This window comes from Erythrolamprus reginae, chromosome 2 (genome assembly GCF_031021105.1).
Source record: "Erythrolamprus reginae isolate rEryReg1 chromosome 2, rEryReg1.hap1, whole genome shotgun sequence".
Lineage (NCBI taxonomy): Eukaryota > Metazoa > Chordata > Lepidosauria > Squamata > Dipsadidae > Erythrolamprus > Erythrolamprus reginae.
The window spans coordinates 204,816,206-204,837,271 of NC_091951.1; the positions used below are offsets into that span (position 1 = coordinate 204,816,206).

General features: G+C 42.9%; 1 protein-coding gene across 2 annotated transcripts in view; it reads left to right on the forward strand.

Annotated features, from left to right (window-relative positions):
- The window catches only part of LOC139161802 (5'-nucleotidase domain-containing protein 2-like), a 33,280-nt gene extending 13,661 nt beyond the window's left edge, over nucleotides 1-19,619 (forward strand). The window contains exons 5-14 of one of the 2 annotated variants that reach the window (XM_070741406.1): nucleotides 28-121; nucleotides 1,984-2,112; nucleotides 4,279-4,339; nucleotides 6,764-6,866; nucleotides 7,902-8,003; nucleotides 9,759-9,840; nucleotides 11,408-11,494; nucleotides 12,201-12,341; nucleotides 12,645-12,709; nucleotides 18,625-19,619. In XM_070741406.1, coding sequence (XP_070597507.1) covers nucleotides 28-121; nucleotides 1,984-2,112; nucleotides 4,279-4,339; nucleotides 6,764-6,866; nucleotides 7,902-8,003; nucleotides 9,759-9,840; nucleotides 11,408-11,494; nucleotides 12,201-12,341; nucleotides 12,645-12,709; nucleotides 18,625-18,886 — 1,126 coding nt within the window. In that variant the 3' untranslated portion in view covers nucleotides 18,887-19,619. The remainder of the gene's footprint in view (nucleotides 1-27; nucleotides 122-1,983; nucleotides 2,113-4,278; nucleotides 4,340-6,763; nucleotides 6,867-7,901; nucleotides 8,004-9,758; nucleotides 9,841-11,407; nucleotides 11,495-12,200; nucleotides 12,342-12,644; nucleotides 12,710-18,624) is intronic. The other variant, XM_070741407.1, reaches the window with a different exon arrangement.
- Nucleotides 19,620-21,066: the final 1,447 nt, after the last annotated feature.

A 21,066-nucleotide genomic window follows, 5' to 3' on the forward strand; every position in this document is an offset into this window, starting at 1 on the left:
CTGTCCTCTTTTTAAAATCTTGTGCAGAGGCTTGAAACCTGTTCCAGATGATGAAGTTCTGGAGATGTATGATGGCACCCATCATATTCCCTTGCACCAAGCCAGTGGCTTCTATGGAAAGGTAGAATTCCCCAGAGTTGTCTAAAGCTGTTATTCTTGTGCTTAGTTTTCATTCCCAGACAAGCTGGCTGATTGGATGATAGCTGGGATGAATGTCTTTATTTAATCTTCATATTAATAATCTGCATGAAAAGGACAAAAATATATTCTTTTGAACCAGAGCAAACTGTATATCATGTTCAAGAAATTTGGATCGCTTATAGTTAGGCAGAGCCAAATCTAGAATCTTTTAATTACTCCAGATATTTAATGTAAGAATAAACAAAAGGGTCAAAACTGTTTTGCCTTATCCCTTCTATTATTTTTTCCCATCAGTGGCTCTCAGCACAACAGTTCTCAACAACACACTAACTCTTCCCTGAATTTTGGTAGTATCATTGCAATTTTAGTGTCAATGTCCATCCTTTTTTATAATATTTTAATTAAAAAGTTAAAAACTGCAACAAACTAAGAAAAAGAAAAATAGTGCAGAAAAAAGAGAAAAGGAAGAACAGGAGAACATAGTGTAGGAAAAGAAAAGTATATAAAGAAATGACTTCATTCTTTGTCACAAGTATAAACAATTTTAATAACATAAAAGCTCCCAGAGTCCTTTGGGAGCTGGGCAGCATGTAAATTAAACTAATAAATAAATAATAAAAATACAACAAATTTGTGTACCTGGTATTGCTTCCCCCCCCCCCATATCATTCTTGTAGACTGTCATTTTAAAATCCACTTTCAGATTAGTCTCATCCTGTCCAATAAAACTTGTCTTCGATAACATCTCTCAAACAAGGTCTTATCTATAGAAGCAAACGTTCTTAAAATTACTTTCAGGATCCATTGTTCCAAAATATCCACTATGTCCAGTGTTAAGGTATTTTGTTCTATTCTGTATTAGTAAGTCAGTTTTAAATGATGTTCTCCTTTAATTGTAACCTTTAGTTCCTTTTGATTCCTTCTAGTGTTCAATTTTTAAAAGTCTTGTCTTTTTTAAAAACTTCAAAACACATTTTTGCACAGGTAGCATTCTTTATAATTAATTCCAAAATCTTATTTCAACTTATTTGGACCCTTAGTTATTTTCTAATTTTCTAAAATCAGTTTTAATCACCTTTTTTTACCCTACTCATTCCGAAATAATTTAAAATTCTTACACGTAACCTTATTTTGCTAAGGATTTGAAGGAAGCTCACCTGGTTCTATAAAACTTGTGGATCTAATGATTCCTAATACAAAAAAAGCATTTATCAAAAGTGATAAGAAAAGGAAATATGTCCTTTCAAAATGTGCTAACTGTGGTTTGAATAAAGATGGTTTTTTCCTCATCCCCCAAACCTCTGAACTCACCATAGACCATTGTTTTGTGGTCTCCTTGCAAGGAGCAACTGTCTGGAGCATTTGTAGGCAATGTCAAGTCCTCACGTTTTCTGGGGAGGAATAGCCGAGAGAGTTGGTCTACTCACAGTTCTTCATTCCACCATAATTATCAGCTCTGTTTTTAACATAGCTGTCTTCAGTTCTCATTTCTTTCCTGGAAGTTGCTACTCACTTTTCTTCTAATAGCCTATATCTAATCTCTCATCCCCCCCCCCACTTTTCTTCTAATCTATCTTTGTCCAAATTCCAGATTGTTTTGGAACAATCTCAATGTTGACTTTCTTAATTCTGCTTTTTGAAGATTAATGTGTATGTGTCTTTGCTAAAAAGCCAGAGGGGTTGAAGTGAGTAACCTTTAATTTCAACAGAAATCCTTCAGAGCTAATGCTAAATGAGTGAAGGTCAGAAGGCATTTTAGTCATGTCTTCTTATTTTATAAAAGGAAGGCCCTAATGGTCTAATAATGTGTACTCCTCTCCTTTTTTCCGCTTTTCCTTCCAGGGCCCTGCTGTTAAGCAATTCATGGACATCTTCTCTCTGCCAGAAATGACACTCCTGGCTGTGGCCAATGACTTTTTTATCAGCAATGATATTGATTATGACCCCATCCATCTCTACAAAGATGTTACGGTATGTACTTCATCTCCCTTTTCACTCTTGTTTGTCTTGGAGAACTTCTGTGTTGAAAGTTAGGAGGAGGAGGAGGAAGTACTGTCGACTGGCAGTTGTGTGTTTTCTTTCCAGTTCTGAGTTGGGTGGGATTGTAGCAATTATTTTTTGGGAGGTTTTGCAGGACGTACTGTCCTGTGTGATTTGTCCTACCACAAAATGACAAGGTTTTAAGGCCCAGAGCTGCATTAGCCCTCTTGGTTCCCGATTTTGTTTTTAAATAGAGCTTTATTATAGAAGATTGTGACATATCAGAGCAGAGAGGAACAGGCCGTCCCGAGCTGCAAGAGGACTTGCTGCCAGGAGGGCTTATCTGTAAACCCAACTGCTCCAAGGCGCACGTATTGAGGGCCCCTCGGCTTATGTTTTCAGCACGTTTTTTGTTGTTGTTTAAGTTAGAGACCGGGAAAAAAACATCTGTTTTGGCTCTCTGCCTCTCTGGAGGGCTGCCCAGCCCCTGATTTTGAGCAAGAGGTCAGAATTGGCATGCTCATAAATAATGTTTTCGATCCATTCTTTTCTGCTCCTTTCCTTTTCTTCAACTCCCCACCTGCAGAATCTTAAGTCTACCACTGGAAAAATGTGAATGGCATTTCTGAAGTTTACTTAACATTGAGAGGTTATCATTTAAGCAGTTTGTGTGTGTGAGAGAGAGACAGAGACAGACAGAGGGAGGAAGAGGGGGAAGCAAGATCAGATTACATGAAGTGCTTGAACAGTTTAAGGAAAGGGAGAGAACAGGGTCAACAGGAGCAGATGTCCTGTTCTATAGTGTGCGTCTCTGTGTGTGTGTGTGTCAGTTATTCTCCCCCAACCGCAAACCAGACTGAAAATTTAACGTCATGTATTTTGAAAGGAATTGAGGAAGAAATAAAGAATAATGAGGGGGAGAGGAAATAGAGACAACTAAACCAGATAAGATTTTCTGTATTTTAAACATTCCTAGAGACACAGCCTTTTCTTTTTGCAACAAATAAAGAATTATGTTGCAACTTCAATATTAAAATCAGACTTAATCATTGCAAAGCTGGCAATGAGAGAAAACAAATGTGGCTAAACTCTATAATGCATTTTTTCCTACATATTTTAAAATGATTAGAAACAGCCTTGGGGTTTTTTCCAGATCAAGTGACCCTTCTCAGTTGTCCCACAGGCTGCTATTTGCATATGTGCAAAACATACAAATACAAGTTGCTTAATGTTTTGTTCCACAAGGACAGATTAAGGTTTCTTTTCCAAGCCTTGTGCTTTCAGTTCTTTCTAAGATTGTTTTTGTCTGTGTGTTTTGGTACTATTGTTATATTCTGATATTGTTTTAATTGTTTTAAAGGTTATATCTGTTTTAATGTTTTACTTTGTGGTTTTAATTATTACTTATGAATTACTCAATTATTATTATTTTGTTGATGGAAAATGTATAGAAATGCTGAAAGCAAAGAAAAAAAAGGATATACAGTATTTGATATTTATTTATCTATTTAGATTTATAGGCCGTCCTTCTCCTCGCAGTCTCAGGGCAGCTCACAAAAGTAAAAATAGACACAATAACAATAAATACAATTAAAACATTATAAAATGCATAAGCCCCACAATAAAACAAATAATCATTCCTCTTTTATATTAATGGCTAGAGCGAAGCTGTTGCTCACAGTCCCTAGATCTGGCAGCATTGATGTGTTTTAATGCCTTTTGAAAGACAAAAGTGTGGAGTTGGTTCCAGAGGGCTGGGGCCGCAGCAAAGAAGGCTCTCCCCCTGGACCCACCAGTCAGCATTGTTTGTTGGCATTATCCACAAAGCAGAAGTATGGCAAAATAGTTACTTTCACTCCCTCATACCACAGTTATCTACTGGTTATCCAAACCACAGACACACAATCATTACTGCTATTAAAAGTTTTTTTAATTTTTAAAGAGGAGATCAGATCACAAACCTTGATCATTGTTTTCTGGTTCATTATTTAGAGAATAACAAAGAAATAAAAACCAGACAGAAGGCATAAAACTGATGTGGTCTCACTACTCATGCTGCATTTGAAATGCGACCCAGAGGTAGAAATGTCAGGGCCTACGATGTTAATATTTATTCCTGGAATTAATTTCTTTTTTCTTCTTCCATCATTTCCACAGGATGCCATCCGAGATGTTCATATTAAAGGCTTTATGTACAAGTGGATTATGCAAGATCTGGGTGAGTCTCTATCTTCTATACCAGTGTTTCCCAACCTTTTTTGAGCTGCGGCACATTATTCACATTTTCAAAATCCTGGGGAACATTGGGGGGGGGGGCAATGTTCCCCAATGGACAAAAAAATCTCTCTTTCTCCCTTTCGCTCTATTTCTCTCTCCCTCTTTCTCTCCCTCCCTCTTTCTCTCTCTCTCCATCCCTTTCTTTCTCCCTTCCTTCCTCTCTCTTTTGCTCTTTCTCTCTCCCTCCTTCCCCCCTCTTGCTGTCTTTCTTTCTTTCTTTCTTTCTCTCTCTCTCTCATTCTGTCTCTCTTGCTATCTCTTTCTTTCTCTCTTCCTTCCTCTCTCTTTGGCTCTCTTTCTCTCTCCCTCCTTCCCCCCTCTTGTTGTCTCTTTCTTTCTTTCTTTCTCTTTCTCTCTCTCTCTCATTCTGTCTCTCTTGCTATCTCTTTCTTTCTCCCTTCCTTCCTTCCTTTCTTTCTCTCCCCCTCCTTCCCCCCTCTTGCTGTCTCTTTCTCTTTCTCTCTCTCTCATTCTGTCTCTCTTGCTATCTCTTTCTCTCTCTTCCTTTCTTTCTCTCTCTTGTTCTCTCTCTTCCTTCTCTGCGGAGGCCGGCAAAGCTTTTCCGGGTAGGCTGGCTGGGGGATAGGGCGCCTGCACGCACGCACCCCCGACGTTCCAAAGAACCTTCTCCAACCTCCGCTGTGAGAAGGTTTTCTCCGAGCGCTCACCGGAGGAGCTGGAGAAAGGGGCAGATCGGGAGGAAGGGCGGGCGTCAGCGGCGAGAAGCCAGGGGCGCGAGGGGAACTGAGGCACTGGGGGGTGGGGGCAGCCGCGGTGCCGGCCTCCGCACTTTCATCGCTCCCCACCCCAAACTCCAACGACCAGCTCCTTGCGCAGCACTGGTAAAGGGTGCTGCATTGCCGGCTTCTACCTGGTGCTGCCAGGGAATCTCCAGCTGGGCAGGGCTCTCCTTAAGCTCTCCTTTTTCCTGCCTTCCTTCTTTGGGGCCCAGCAGGTTTGCGCCGGAAGCAGCGGCATGGGCCGGAGCCGGGGGACAGCTGCGAGTGGGAGCTCCAGGTTGAGGCACTGGCAGCGCCCCGCCCAGCTGGAGTTCCCTAGGAGCTTGGCGGCACACCTGGCTGTGTCTCGCGGCACACTAGTGTGCTGCGGCACACCGGTTGGGAAACGCTGTTCTATACCAGTATTTCTAAGCCTTGGAAACTTTAAACTACATGGGTTTCAGGTCCCAGAATTCCACAGCTAGACTGGCTGGGAAATTCTGGGAATTGAAGTTTGCACATCTTAAAATTGCCGAGGCTGCGTAATAGTGTGATATAGGAAAAGCAAGGAAAGAGCCTGCTGGTGTTGAGCCCACAGGTCTGCCCTTATGGCATACAGGTAGTTAAGCCATTGCATTAGCAACAGCAATTGGGACCAGGATTTTGGTCCCTACGCAATGAGGTTGAAAAGCAAGCTGTGGTTTTACTGCATCACTTAGCGACTGCAATCCTGGCTTTCTCAGCTGACATTGTCAAGTGAGAACCGTGAGTTGTTAAGCAGAGGGAATTCTAGGTAAGGAATGAAGGGGTTTCCTCAAGAGGTGGGGGAGGCCCTGGAAAACTAGATGCAGGCTATGTGTGAGTTGCGGAAGTGCTACTGTGTAGTACAAAGCTGTAGCCACTCATAGAAACCTTAGCCATCCTAGCTCGACTCAGCAATATGGCATAAAGCCGCTGGACCCCAGGAAGCCTCAACTGCCCACCCAACCCAAGCAGCACTTACAACTGCAGAGGTGCTGCTCCTCTTCCATCTGCCCACTCGATCCCCACCTGATCTTTGCTCTTTTTGTTACCCTGCTCAATGGCAGTCATCAGTGGCAGCGCTGGAACTGGTGCTGAAGTGTAGGCCCAAAGCCTTCCGCAGTCTCAGCTGGCTGCTCCTCCGTCTTAAAATCTCTACTTCAAATCCAACACTGCCCCTGTGTTGTGGGGCAATGATGGGACTTTGGCCACAGTGTGAGCCTCGAGGCTGTATTTCTCAGTGGCAACAGCGGCTGAGGGCTGAAGGAGAGGCCTAGGAGTGATGGCAGCTGCCTGAGACTGCTGAAGGCCCTGGGCCTCTACTTCAGCACCTGTTGTGGTGTTGCCTCCTTCAAGTGTCACTGTGCAAAGTGGCCAAAAGTGTATAGATGGAGGGAAATAGCCAAGTGGAAGAGAATAGCAGCACCCTTGTGGCTGTAAGAGCGCATGGGCCACCAAACACTCAAATTTTGATGACATGGCAGTGGGGGTGCCACAGTGACTGTAACATTAAGCTGGGTCACAAGTCCATCTTTTAAATGCTGTCATAATTTCAAATGGTCACTGAAAAAATGGTCATAAATCGTGGATTGCTTAAAGGTGTCTGTCCATCTTCCTTTTTCCAGAGCAATACATCCTGCATGGAGATGAGACCTATGCTGTACTGCACCGTTTGGCCAAAAATGGCAAGAAACTCTTCCTCATCACCAATAGTCCCTTCAGCTTTGTGTGAGTTTAAGCATGCCCAGGCTCTAAAATACTTCTGGGCTATTTGGAATTAGTTTTGTTTTTCTTAAGTTACCAGAGACTTAACATTTTTTTCAGGAGTTTCACTTTAGCTTTGGTTCGGCTGGTGAGTTGGATTGCATTCCTCCTTTTTTATCTTGATGCAAGTTTCTTTTTCTTATTTATTTATTAGGTTTAAATCCCATGGGATTGGGCGAAATATAAATAAATTAAATTAAATATTAATAATTAAATTAAATTAAATTAAATTAAATTCATTATATCCATTTACCTGGCCCTTTTTTATCAGCATTTTATGTTTTTATGCCTTTTGCTGTAAACCCCAGACTATATAGCAAGATTATACAGTATACTAAATATATAATACTAAGAGTGAGACGGGCGGTACCCAAATTTGATAAATAAAAATCAGTTCTGCCTTTCATTCAAGAATGCATGTATGCCGTTCCCTTTTATGTTTACAACATAGGAAAAAATATATAAGGTTGATTAATTAATTAATCTATTGTAATTTAATAATTTAATCATTTTAATTTAATGTATATGGTGTGTTACGTTCCTAGTTCTCCCTCTGGTCTGCTCATCTTGTGGAAACGAAAAACAAATCTGATTGGTTGCCCTGTTTGACAACCATAAAAGGGAGCTGTCAAAATGGCGGCAGTTCAATTCTGTCAGTATTAGTGGTTATGCTGTTGGTGAATGGTTAGAATCAGTGGTTAGCATTATTAACTCCATCTCACCTCAGTTCTTGCGCTCAGCACACAGAGTAGATAGGCAACATTTTGAGGTGCCACTGATAGCACAACACCTTCGGGCGTCTTGTTGCCAGCTCTTGTCTAGTGAGCTTACATCAGCATTTCTGAATATTGGGAACTTTAACTGGGGCTTAAACTCCCAGAATCCCTCAGCCAGCATGTTTGTTGGAGAGAGTCTTGTTTCACAGTTGCTCCCTACTCTGTACTTTTAGTACCACTGTCCCCTCCTAATTCTCTTCCTTTTTCTCCCTGTTTCCCCTAGTGATAAAGGAATGCGCTACATGGTGGGCAAGGATTGGCGAGACTTCTTTGATGTGGTCATAGTCCAGGCAGACAAGCCTCATTTCTTCAATGACTGTGTCAAGTGAGTGTTGCGTTTCCCCACATGGGGATGAGCTAATGGCACACTACTGCATGTACATTCTGATGAATATAATATACCCGATTCAGCAATTTGTGGGCTATATTTAGCCTTGACCCTTTGCATTTAGAGCCCCTAAAGATGGTGCTGCAGAAACACAGCTGTGCACAAGGATTTTATAAAAAACATGCTAGGAATTTAGTTCTCCCTAAAACATTTTAAAAGGCAGACAAGTTTAAGTAATACTGCCTCTTCCAGTAATGTCACTGTGTCACTATCATGCTGCCTGCAGGGTTTTTTTTAAAGGCATGGTCTGTGACTGCAATATTGCAAAAATAAAAGGTAGTGTGTTTCTTAGTCCTGCCATTGTTGCTCAATTTCTGTGGAGATTAGACGGATCAGAGCATGTTGTGTATTGATAATACGTGCCTTTGGGGGGAGTGTCCTGAGTAGATTATAGCTCAGACATGAAAACACAATGAAAACTACTCAGGCTAAAAATGAGGGAGTTGTTCCTTTAAGACCATGAGAGCCTTCTGCCGCACGAATCCCAGCGACCAGTTAGGTCCCACAGAGTTGGCCTTCTCTGGGTCCCGTCAACTAAACAATGTCGTCTGGCGGGACCCAGGGGAAGAGCCTTCTCTGTGGTGGCCCCGACTCTCTGGAACCAACCCCCCCAGATATCAGAGTTGCCCCCACCCTCCTTGCCTTTCGCAAGCTCCTTAAAACCCACCTCTGTCGTCAGGCATGGGGGAATTGAAATTTTCCCTTCCCCCCCAAGGCTTATAGAATTTATACATGGTATGCTTGTATGTATGATTGGTTCTTTAAATTGGGGTTTTTTAGATTATTTTTAATATTAGATTTGTTTACATTGTCTTTTTATTGTTGTTAGCTGCCCCGAGTCTTTGGAGAAGGGCGGCATACAAATCTAATAAATAAATAAATAAATGAAATGAAATATACTGCCTCTGACTATTTATTTACAGGGTTCTTTGGTTGCAGCATTTCATTTGCTAGTGGTTAGAGAGAGTTTTCTTTTCCTCCTGCACATATTTTAATTTTATATTCTTGCACTTTCTTTGTTTTTCTTTCATTTTTACATTTTTTTTGTCTCTCTAACCTAAATCATCATTGGTTTCAATTTCTTGCAACAATAAAAAGTAGAAATAGAACATTTGAACTAACAATTGCTGACTGTATGAGAGAGGCTATGCTGAACTATACTTGAACTCTGCATATCCTGATTTCCTTTTGTGATGTAAATTTACATCACCGGCCATTATGTAGGGTTTTTTAAAAAAAATTCTCTGTACAAGACTTACTTAACATGCAGTACCATGTCTTTTCAAACCTTAAAGAATATATAATGGGTATCCAACATTCCTGGAGGGCACTTGATTGGGGAAGGCTGCTGAACAAATAAATTATAAAATCAAGATTCCTAATTTACTTTAGCCTTCAGGATCATTTGATACCCACCTAAATTTTTCAGAAAATGTGTACATAGGTGTAACATACAGCAGTGTTAATGTTTCCTATAGTGTTTCTCAGCCTTGGCAATTTTAAGATCTGTGGACTTCAACTCCCAGAATTCTCCAGCCTGTGTTAAAGAATTTATGCCCATGTGTGTGAGAAAAAAAGCTGTGCATTTAGGAATCAGATGTTAGAACACCTGTGCTGCCCTTCCCTTGTATAGTGGAAAGCAAAAGGCCTTTCTGACAGCCTCTCTAACTCCAACCTCATTTTTCCTTCCAGGCCTTTCCGGAGATTGGATAGCAATGGAGATCTGCAGTGGGACAAAATAAATAAGCTGGAGAAAGGACAGGTGTATAAACAGGTAGGGAATGTTGACATAGGTGGTCTGTGTTTTTGAGGAAGTAAGGTAACACTTACATGCGATATGATTTTAATGCCTTGATCCCTGAGAATGATTAATTCCATCAGCATAAAAAAATCAAGACTGATGTTGGTACTTGATGGTGTCTCCTGCTAAATTACTAATTATCTACCTTCATCCTGAACTTGTTGATTAGAAAGGTCGGCAGTTCGGTGGTTCGAATCCCTAGTATAGGTCTCCTGCGTGAGCAGGGGGTTGGACCAGATGACCTCTAAGGTCCCTTCCAACTCTGTTACTGTTAACCGTCCCTCTTTCCAAACACCTAGTGTACCTACCATCTCTGTCTGGGACAGAGGGTGGAGTGACAAAAATAAGAACAGCTGCCAGTCCTTGCTTGGGTTTAATTATTTAAGTTTGAGGGTGGAAACTTGGCCAGAGTTGGACAACTAAGTCAGGGAAAAGGCAAAAGGGGGATTGAATGTTTCGTGGTAATTTGCTCAGAGGTCTCTTGAGTCCCGGAGACAATGTGGAGCTAGCTTTTCTTTTTTCTTTTTTTATTTATAAAAGTTTCTTTATTTCAATATAAACATACATAGACAAGCATTTAAAAACATTGGGCGCTGTGTGGCAGTCCTGTTTCTTATGACCTATTGTGACATTTCTATTTTACCATCATTTATTATTACTATTGTTATATACAGTGATCCCTCGATTATCGCGAGGGTTCCGTTCCAAGACCCCTCGCGATAATCGATTTTTCGCGATGTAGGGTTGCGGAAGTAAAAACACCATCTGCGCATGCGCGCCCTTTTTCATGGCCGCGCATGCGCAGATGGTGGAGTTTGCGTGGGCGGCGGGGAAGACCCAGGGAAGGTTCCTTCGGCCGCCCAGCAGCTGATCTGCTTGGCAGCGCAGCAGCAGCGAGCAGACGAAGATCGGGGTTTCCCCTTTGCGTGGGTGGCGGGGAAACCCCAATCTTCGTCTGCTCACTGCTGCTGCGGCCGCCCAGCAGCTGATCTGCTCGGCAGCGCAACAGCAGCGAGCAGACGAAGATCAGGGTTTCCCCGCCGCCCACGCAAAGGGGAAACCCCGATTCGGCTCCTCGCTGCTGCCGAGCAGATCAGCTGCTGGGCGGCCGAAGGAACCTTCCCTGGGTCTTCCTCGCTGATGCCCCCGCTCGCCCGCCCGCCCACCGCCCGCCAGCAAGAGGGAGAGAGATAGAGAAAGAGAGAGAAGGAAAGAAAGAGATGAGAGAGGGAGGAAGAGAGTGTGAGAGAGGAAGAAGCAAGATAGAGAAAGAGAGAAAGAAAGATGAGAAAGGAAGGAAGAGAGTGACATCATCGGGTGGGAAAAATCGCGATATAGCTTTTCGCGAAGAACGAGATCGCGAAAATCGAGGGATCACTGTACATTATATTATACATAGCTAGCTTTTCTGTACCTGCAAGATATGAAGGGGAACTTTCCCTTTTTCCTCTGTGATATAAAAATACCGGTATTATCTAGGAATTTGGTCTTGTATCCGTGCAGTTCTAATCATTCTAATGCAACATTTCTAAAATCTTAGGGCAACCTTTTTGACTTCCTCCGGCTCACAGGCTGGCGTGGATCCAAGGTGCTCTATTTTGGGGACCATCTCTACAGTGACCTGGCGGTGAGAGCTTTTGGCATAATCCTCTGGGTCATGAAAAGAGGGTTGGGTGAAAGTTGGGTCTTTTAGATTTTCTTTCCAGCCCTAGGAAAATAATGGCTGAGTTTAGAGTAGAGTAGAGTAGAATAGAGTAGAGTAGAATAGAATAGAATAGAATAGAATAGAATAGAATAGAATTCTTTATTGGCCAAGTGTGATTGGACCAAGAATTTGTCTTGGTGCATATGCTCTCAAGAATCATGTGGTACAACACTTAATGATTGTCATAGAGGTCAAGTAAGCAATGAAGAAACAATATTAATAAAGATCTTAGGATACAAGCAACAAATTACAGTCCTAAGTGTGAGAAAATGGGCGATAGGAATGATGAGAAAAAACTAGTAGTAATAATGGTGCAGACTTAGTCAATAGTTTGACAGTGTTGAGGGAATTATTTGTTTAGTAGAGTGATGGTTTTCAGGAAAAAACTGTTCTTGTATCTGGTTGTCTTGGTGTGCAGTGCTCTGTAGTGACATTTTGAGGGTAGGAGTTGAAACAGTTTGTGTCCAGGATGCGAGGGGTCAGTAAATATTTCCACAGCCCTCTTTTTGACTCGTGCAGTATACAGGTCCTCAATGGAAGGCAGATTGGCAGCAATTGTTTTTTCTGTTCAGCGTGTAATGTCTCTTGTGAACCTATAAACCTTATCTATTTTATCTCTCTGCCCCAGGACTTGATGCTGAGGCATGGCTGGCGGACAGGGGCCATCGTTCCTGAACTAGAAACCGAGACAAAAATGGTCAACACAGAGCAGTACTCCCAAGCACTCACTTGGCTACAAGCCTTAACTGGATTGCTGGAACGAATGCAGGTAAGGATACAAATCGGGATGCTGCTTGGTTGCTAGGAATGGAAGGGGGAAAGGCCCAAATTCTTGATGGAACCAGCATGGAAGAGAGGTGTTCCCTGAGTAATGTAAGGCAGGGAATACTTAAAACAGCATCCAAGTCAGTCACTCTCAAACCAGTTAACTCAGAATAAATGGGACCCGAGGGACTAAGTAGCTTCAGGAGAAGGTAAAGTTGGCTGTAAGAAGCTAGTTTAGGGAGCTTTGGGAGAGGATAGAAGAGTAATTACAGAGCTGTCTAACTTTTGGGTTCTTGTTCCTGAAAAGATGTTTCAAGATCCCGAATCCCAGCAGGTGCTGCAGGACTGGATGAAAGAGCGCCAGGAACTCAGGTATTTTTATTTCTTCTCCCTTCTTTTGAGGGGATTCAGACTTACAAATCAGACCTACACCCCTAGTTGCCCAATTAACAAATAGGAACTACCTCCATCCTACTGAACATAGAGATTTTAATATTTTTTTAACGAAGTAAAATTATATGTACATACTCTGTTGCCCTTAAAATATGAGTGCTCAGACCTCTAAATTCTGCAGAGTTAATTAGGACCTTAATTGGTGGTTTTGCTTAATTTTTTTTAAAAAATTCTAGCTCATTTTTAGTTTAATAATTTATCTCTGTTCTTGTCTCTTCACCTCTCCTGGATTCATGATTTTCCACTTCGGCTTTGTTACAGTTAGTATAATTTGAACCTGACTGAAATAACTCATCTAATTAACTCAACATTACAGCACTTATCTTTTAGTTCATCTTAGTCAGGGTCCAACTGCTGAGTCTCTCTCTCCTGTTGAAACAAACCTTAGAATTTATTTAGCCTTTTCCACTTTCTCTCCTCAGCATCAAATCTACATTTAAATTTATCTTGTATGTAGACTTAACTCTACATGGTGTTACTTTGTAAAGTATAACAAAGATTTATATTACAACATTGGCCTTTGTACATTGTCCAGTTGTGCTTAGGCTGTAGCTCTCATCGCCCACAACTAAGCTTCCAGTCCAACAGCAAGAATAAAAATTTATTTTGGTTATAGACCAGTCAGCAGCAAGATGTAGTTTTTGCTCTTCTCTCTGGTATTCCTTATTTTCTAAAACACATTTGATTAGCAACGTGGGAAATAGAATTGTGAATTAGTTAGGGCTCTTTTCAAGTTTCATGTAAAGTTTTAATAGACTGGTTTCTGGCTGGTTTACACAGGTCCAAACACGTCCTTTATTTTAATTCCCTCATGGAATTGTGTTTTGTGTTTACTTGACTGACTCTTTTAATCAGCCTCATTGACTCTTTCTTGATGGGCGAAGCTGTGTAAATAGAATCTCTCATTGCTCCCTTAGAAGCCAAATCAGCTGTTGCAGTATCTTGAAAATTAGAGCAAATAAATCTCCTATTAATCTGGAGCATCTAATTTCTCCTACTCCAACTACAACAACTACAGTGAGCTATTGGTCACAATTACATCAACTTCTTGGTTCTAATGATTCTTTGGCCCTTCCCTCCTACTCAATCATGTCTGATTCTAAAGAGATTGCCAGGACAAGTCTCTGCAGTTTTCTTGGCAAGATTTTTCAGAAGGGGTTTGCCATTGCCGCATTCCTACAGCTGAGAGAAAGTGATTAGTCCAAGGTCATCCAGCTGGCTTTGTGCCCAAGGCGAGACTAGAACCCACACTCCTGGTTTCGAGGCTGGTGCCTTAACCACTTACATCAAAGTGTCTCTTATGACTTATCCCTTGCCAGATTCTATCAGAAAGCCAAGCTTTAAGTGGCTAGATGTGGAATCCTGCTTGAGCTCCAGAAGTGTTGATGGGGATTGGAGAATAGAGAGGGGGAAATAAACATAATCTAGGGTTTTTTGTACAGCACGCATTAAATAATCAAACGAAACCACCTAAGGCTTATAGGTTCAACAAATCCTTTGTTGAAAATAGTGTTGAGGCTTCTATGCAAAGATTCCACAACAAAAGAAGGACCTCCATACAGTTTTGGGAATTCTTTTCTGCCCATTCATTTAATATAGCTTCTTAAATAGTATTGATAACATCATTTGTGAATTGCCTTTGTGCTATTCCGAAGCCTGGGGGGTTGTATTTGTTTAAAAACTATGTTCTGTTTCTGCTGTACTTTGATGCTCGGAGCTAGTTTAAATGTCACAGATAGTTTAAGCACACATTAAAGAAAATCTCAGGCATGATTGGCAGTTTTAACAGCTCTGCTCCTGCCTTATGCTGAGAGTAGTTATTTGGGAATGAGCAATTGCTTCCTTTTTGCACACGTGCGCCTTGGCATGCACAGACATTGACAATTCCATGAAAGAATTGCTAGCGCAGGCTTTGCTGTTGTGAATCATATCCCATTTAATAAACCTAGGAGTTTTTTGTCTGCACAGTTGCCCTCTCCTTGGGTCTGTTTGCTCTAGGCATGACATAAGATCTTTTAGATTATAACAGAGATCCCTATTGTTTAACCCATAGGTCTTCAAATTTGGCAACTTTAAGACTTGTGGACTTCAACTCCCAGAATTCTCCAGCCAGCTAGGAGTTGAAATCCACAAGTCTTAAAAGTTGCCAAGTTTGGGGACCCCAGTTTTAACCTCTGAGTTGCATGGGGGGGGGGGGGATCTAGCTCAGATTCTCTGATAATAAAGTAAAGGAACTTAAAAACTATAATACAAAAAATTCCTCCCCACAAAATATTCAAGTTTAATGATACAGTAATATAAAATGGAATTCTCTGATATATTGTAAATATAGCAGTGCAAAATTGATGAAGATAAGTGGAAACGTTCTATGTGTAGTTATGTAAGTCAAAACATTTCTTTGATTCTAGTTTTACTTGGCTATGGAGAGGAATAGTAGGTTTTATATGCTTTGTCAATCCTATTCTGCAGCAACTTGGTGTTTTGAATATTCAGGCGTAACATCCAGACCTACCTTTCTTTCTTTCTTCCTTCCTTCCTTCCTTCCTTCCTTCCTTCCTTCCTTCCTTCCTTCCTTCCTTCCTTCCTTCCTTCCTTCCTATTAGATTAGATTAGATTAGATTAAATATGTATGCCGCCCCTCTCCGAAGACTCAGAGTGGCTCACAACAGCAAAACAATACAAATCCAATAATTTAAAACAATTTAAAACCCTTAATATAAAAAACAGTCATACATGTCATACAAAACCATACATAAAATGGAAACAGCCTGGGGGAATCAATTTCCCCATGCCTGACGACGGAGTTTGCGAAAGGCAAGGAGGGTGGGGGCAATCCTAATCTCCAGGGGGAGTTGATTCCAGAGGGTCAGGGCCACCATAGAGTGGTCTCTTCCCCTGGGTCCCGCCAGACAACATTGTTTTGTCGACGGGACCCAGAGAAGGCCAACTCTGTGAGACCTGACTGGTCGCTGGGATTTGTGTGGCAGAAGGCGGTCCCAGAGATATTCTGGTCCAATGCCATGAAGGGCTTTATAGGTCATAACCAACACTTGAGACCATAATTGAGACCGGAAACTGATCGGCAACCAGTGCAGATTGCGGAGTGTTGGTGTAACATGGGCATACCTGGGGAAGCCCATGATTGCTCTCGCAGCTGCATTCTGCACGATCTGAAGTTTCCGAACACTCTTCAAAGGTAGCCCCATGTAGAGAGCATTACAGTAGTCGAACCTCGAGGTGATGAGGACATGAGTGACTGTGAGCAGTGACTCCCGATCCAAATAGGGCCGCAACTGGTGCACCAGGCGAACCTGGGCAAACACCCCCCTCGCCACAGCTGAAAGATGGTTCTCTAATGCAGCGTTTCCCAACCGGTGTGCCGCGGCACACTGGTGTGCCGCGAGACATGGGCAGGTGTGCCGCCAAGCTTCAGCTGGGCGGGGCGCTGCCGGTACTTCCGTCCTGGGGCTCCCGCTCGCAGCTGTCTCCTGCTCGATGCCGCGGTTTTCGGCGCTCTCCTGCTGGGCCCCAAAGAAGGAAGGCAGGAAGAAGGAGAGCTCCATTCTTCGCACCTTTTTCCCCGCCTTCTTTCTTTGGGGCCCAGCAGGAGAGCGCCGAAAACCACGGCATCGAGCAGGAGGCGGGGGACAGCTGCGAGCGGGAGCCCCAGGACGGAAGTACCGGCAGCGCCCCGCCCAGCTGGAGCTCCTCTTTCGTCGATGGCAAGTGTCCGATGGGAGCGGGGGGGGGGGGTGGCCGCAGCGGCCGCAGGCAGTCGGGGGAGATGGCGGCGGCGAGAGGGATCGCTCGATCGCTCTCTCTCAGCTGACTGCAAGTGGGAGCCCTGACGGTGGCGGTTGGACGTTCTGCTGGACGTCGTACATGCTGGCGCTGCGTGCCTGGCATATACGGTGTCCAGCACCACGTCCAGCTGCCGCCGTCAGGGCTCTCGCTTGCAGTCAGCTGAGAGAGAGAGAGAAAGAGAGACATATAAGAGGCAGAGAGAGAGAGAAAGAGAGACATAGCAAGAGAGGCAGAGAAAGAGAGACAGAGCAAGAAAGAGAGACAGCAAGAGAGGCAGAGAAAGAGAGATAGAGAAAGAGAGAGAGAGAGAAAGAGAGACATAGCAAGAGAGGCAGAGAGAGAGAAAAAGAAAGAGAGACATAGCAAGAGAAAAAGAGAGACTTAGCAAGAGAGGCACAGAGAGAGAGAGAAAGAGAAAGAAAGAGAGACATAGCAAGAGAGACAGAGAGAGAAAGAGAGATAGCAAGAGAGGCAAAGAGAAAGAAAGAGACATATAGCAAGACAGTGAAAGAGAGAGAGAGAGCAAGAGAGAGAGAAAAAAGCAAGAAAGAGATAGCAAGAGAGACAGAGAGAGAGAGCAAGGGAGAGAGAAAGACATAGAGGAAGGGAAGGAGGGAGAGAGAAAGAGAGCAAAAAAGAGAGGAAGAAAGAAAGAAAGAGGGATGGAGAGAGAGAATGAAGGGAAGGAAGGAAAAGAGAGAAAGAGGGAGAAATAGAGCGAAAGGGAGGAAGAGAGAGGGTTTTTTTGTCCAAACTTTTCTTTAGCGGCGCCCCCCCCCCCCCTTTCAGTGTTCCCCAGGATTTTGAAAATACGAATAATGTGCCGCGGCTCAAAAAAGGTTGGGAAACACTGCTCTAATGTAAGCTGTGGATCGATGAGGACGCCCAAGTTGTGGACCCTCTGTGAGGGGGGCAATAATCCTCCTCCCAGGGTAATGGACGGACAGATGGAATTGTCCTTGGGAGGCAAAACCCACAGCCACTCCGTCTTATCAGGGTTGAGTTTGAGTCTGTTGACACCTATCCAGACCCTAACAGCCTCCAGGCACCGTCACATCACTTCCACTGCTTCGTTGACTGGACATGGGGTGGAGATGTAGAGCTGGGTATCATTAGCATACTGATGATACCTCACCCCATGCCCCTGGATGATCTCGCCCAGCGGTTTCATGTAGATATTAAATAGCAGGGGGGAGAGGACCGACCCCTGAGGCACCCCACAAGGGAGAAACCTAGAAGTCGACCTCTGACCCCCCCCACTAACACTGACTGTGACCGACCAGAGAGGTAGGAGGAGAACCACTGAAGGACAGTGCCTCCCACTCCCAACCCCTCCAGCCGGCGCAGAAGGATACCATGGTCGATGGTGTCGAAAGCCGCTGAGAGGTCAAGAAGCACCAGGACAGAGGATAAACCCCTGTCCCAGGCCCTCCAGAGATCATCCAATGTAATAATCGTTGTAACCATAAAATAATGTTAGATCAATTCTAGAAATAAAAATACAATTTTGATCTAAGGGCAACCAATGTATAAATGTTAGTGCCCTCCAGTATTTTCTTTGAAGAAGAAGCTATATATTGCAAGATAAAATGCAACCTTCTGTCATCTTTATTTGGAAAACAACCACTGACCACACTGCAGGATTGTCAGAAAATAGAAATGATGCCAGCTGCAGTTCCTATTTTTGTACACATGTATGCTCAGAATAAAATAGAAACACATACTCATGCACATATATTTGCTAGGAATACAATAGGAAAATTAGTTGCCTGATAAATAGAAACTTGATGGAACCCAACCTTCTGATATTGGATATGCTGTGATTGGCTATGTCAACCCTAGAGAGCCTGAGAATCCCTAATCCACAGTTATGGCTTTAAGGTATAAAAGTAAACCTGAATGCTTAGAAAATTGTTTAATATACTCCATCTTGCCAACTGAGTCATCTCTGGAGAATGAAATTCCAACAATCCTGATTGTCTGATCACTCTTTCTTTTTCTCCCCCCCCCCCCCCCGCATGCTCTTTTAGGGCGCTCACCAAGAACCTCTTCAACCCGCAGTTTGGCAGTATCTTTCGCACGTGCCACAATCCCACATACTTCTCTCGCCGCCTGTGCCGTTTTTCGGATGTCTACATGGCCTCCCTGAGCTGTTTGCTCAATTATGACCTCAACTACACTTTTTACCCAAGGCGTACCCCCTTGCAACACGAGGCTCCCCTATGGATGGATCAACTCTGCACTGGATGCATGAAGACTCCCTTCCTGGAAGAGATGGCCCATATCCGCTAGGGACCAATTGGGGAGAAGTTGGCAGGTGGTCATGCGCCTAACTTTAGGGCAGTGATGGGATGACTTAAAATCTTATATGGTTTTTTGTATTAGAATCAAACCTGTGGTCTGTGGTTACCTGTCAGATTTACAAAGCAGGGGGCCTGCTAAGCCTTAATGATTGCTCTTTGGCATTCATTGTTGCTTAGGGATTTAAGACCTTTGTGGCTCACATCCAGATCTAGCAAGTCTGGCTCATTGTTCTTTGCTAGAATATCAGCAGCTTCCCAGCGAGCACCACAAAAGTTAGAAGAGGCCCATTAGTGGACCGTTACCTGCCCTTGTTGCCAGCTGTGCTACAGAGTTTGGAATTTCCATGTACACAAAGGGACGGGGCTTTGGACCGGCCCAGAATGTGTTTGTTGGTGGGTGGGTGCTTCTCCTAGACAAATATGCTTCGAGCGTGCTAGGTGGAAGACCTTGATTTTGTAGATCGGTACACAAAGTTCTCATCCCTTGTAGAAACGCATACATTTTGTAGTGTTTGAAGTTTACATTCCCTCCCCAACTGTAAGGTCTTTTATTGCTTGTAATGGAGAGGAGAACGGGGTGGGAAAATGGGGCAATGGGGGAGGCGGGGGGTTCCTGTCCTGTCTCCCCATTGAAATGGGAGGGACAGGAGGTGCTATAGGGGGGATGGTATTTTTAGCTGATGACTGGAATTTTATAATGTTAATAAAAGAGCAGTGTGAAATCCATGGCTGATTTGTGGTGTGAAGTTGAGGAACGGGAGCAGAAACTAAACAAGCTATAAGTTTGGCATGCCATTGTGGAGTTCTTCTTTCTGCAAATTTTATTATTTTTATTGGTTTATCAAAATATAAAATACAAAATATATACATCAGTATATATAAAATATAAAATTACAAAAAAATTGAAAGCAATGGGAAATGTGGGGGGGGGGAGGAGAAGAGGAAAAAATGTAGAGGAAAAGAAAAAGAAAAGCATTGATTTCTCAGTCCTTTTGGCACAGTAGAATAAGGTCATAATATACTGCTCAAAAAAAATAAAGGGAACATTTAAACAACACAATATAACTCCAAGTACATCAAACTTCTGTGAAATCAAACTGTCCACTTAGGAAGCAACACTGATTGACAATCAATTTCACATGTTGTCAGCACAATCAACTTTGTACAGAACAAAGTATTCAATGAGAATATTTCATTCATTTAGATCTAGGATGTGTTCTTTGAGTGTTTATTTTGTTGAGCAGTGTATATAACCTTGACTTACATAATATTATGTGCAGCAGCAGCCAAAAAAGCCAACTCAATCCTAAGCTGCATCAACAGAGGAATACGCTCCAAGACCAGGGAAGTACAGTACTAATAACACTCTACTATGCCCTGGTCAGACCCCACCTGGAGTACTGCATCCAATTCTGGTCACCTCACTACAAAAAAGACATTGAAACTCTGGAGAAGGTGCAAAAAAGAGCAACCAAAATGATTAGGGGACTCGAAACCAAGACTTACGAAGAGAGATTGAGAGAACTGGGCATGGACAGCCTAGAAAAAAGAAGGTCTAGGGGGGACATGATAGCAGTTTACAGATACTTGAGGGGTTGCCACGGTGAGGAGGGGGTCTCTTTATTCCCCAGGGCACCAGAGGGCCGGACGAGGAACAATGGTTGGAAGCTGACCAAGGAGAGATTCAACCTGGAAACAAGGAAGAACTTCCTGACGGTCAGAGCGATCAACCAATGGAACTGCCTGCCAGGGGAGGTGGTGAACTCCCCAACTCTGGACACCTTCACGAGGAGATTGGACTTCCATTTGGCTGGGGTGCTGTAGGGTTTCCTGCTCAGGCAGGGGGTTGGACTCGATGACCTAACGGTCCCTTTCAACTCTATTAATAAATAAAATAAAATTAGTAAAATGTAAAATCAAAAATCCCATTTTTTCACCACAAGCACAAAGTCCAAAAACTGTTTCAAAGTAGAAACAAAATGAATTATATTCTTTTCTTTGGTCAAAGAAGTCAATTTTATCTCCCATGGCTAACTCCATCACCGTTTGCATCCATTCATCCATTGTGGGAATGAAAACATAATTCCATTTTTGTGCATAAAATATTCTTGCCGCTGTCAACATATTTAACATCAAAAATCCAGTTCTTTTTCAAGTTCTTTATCCATT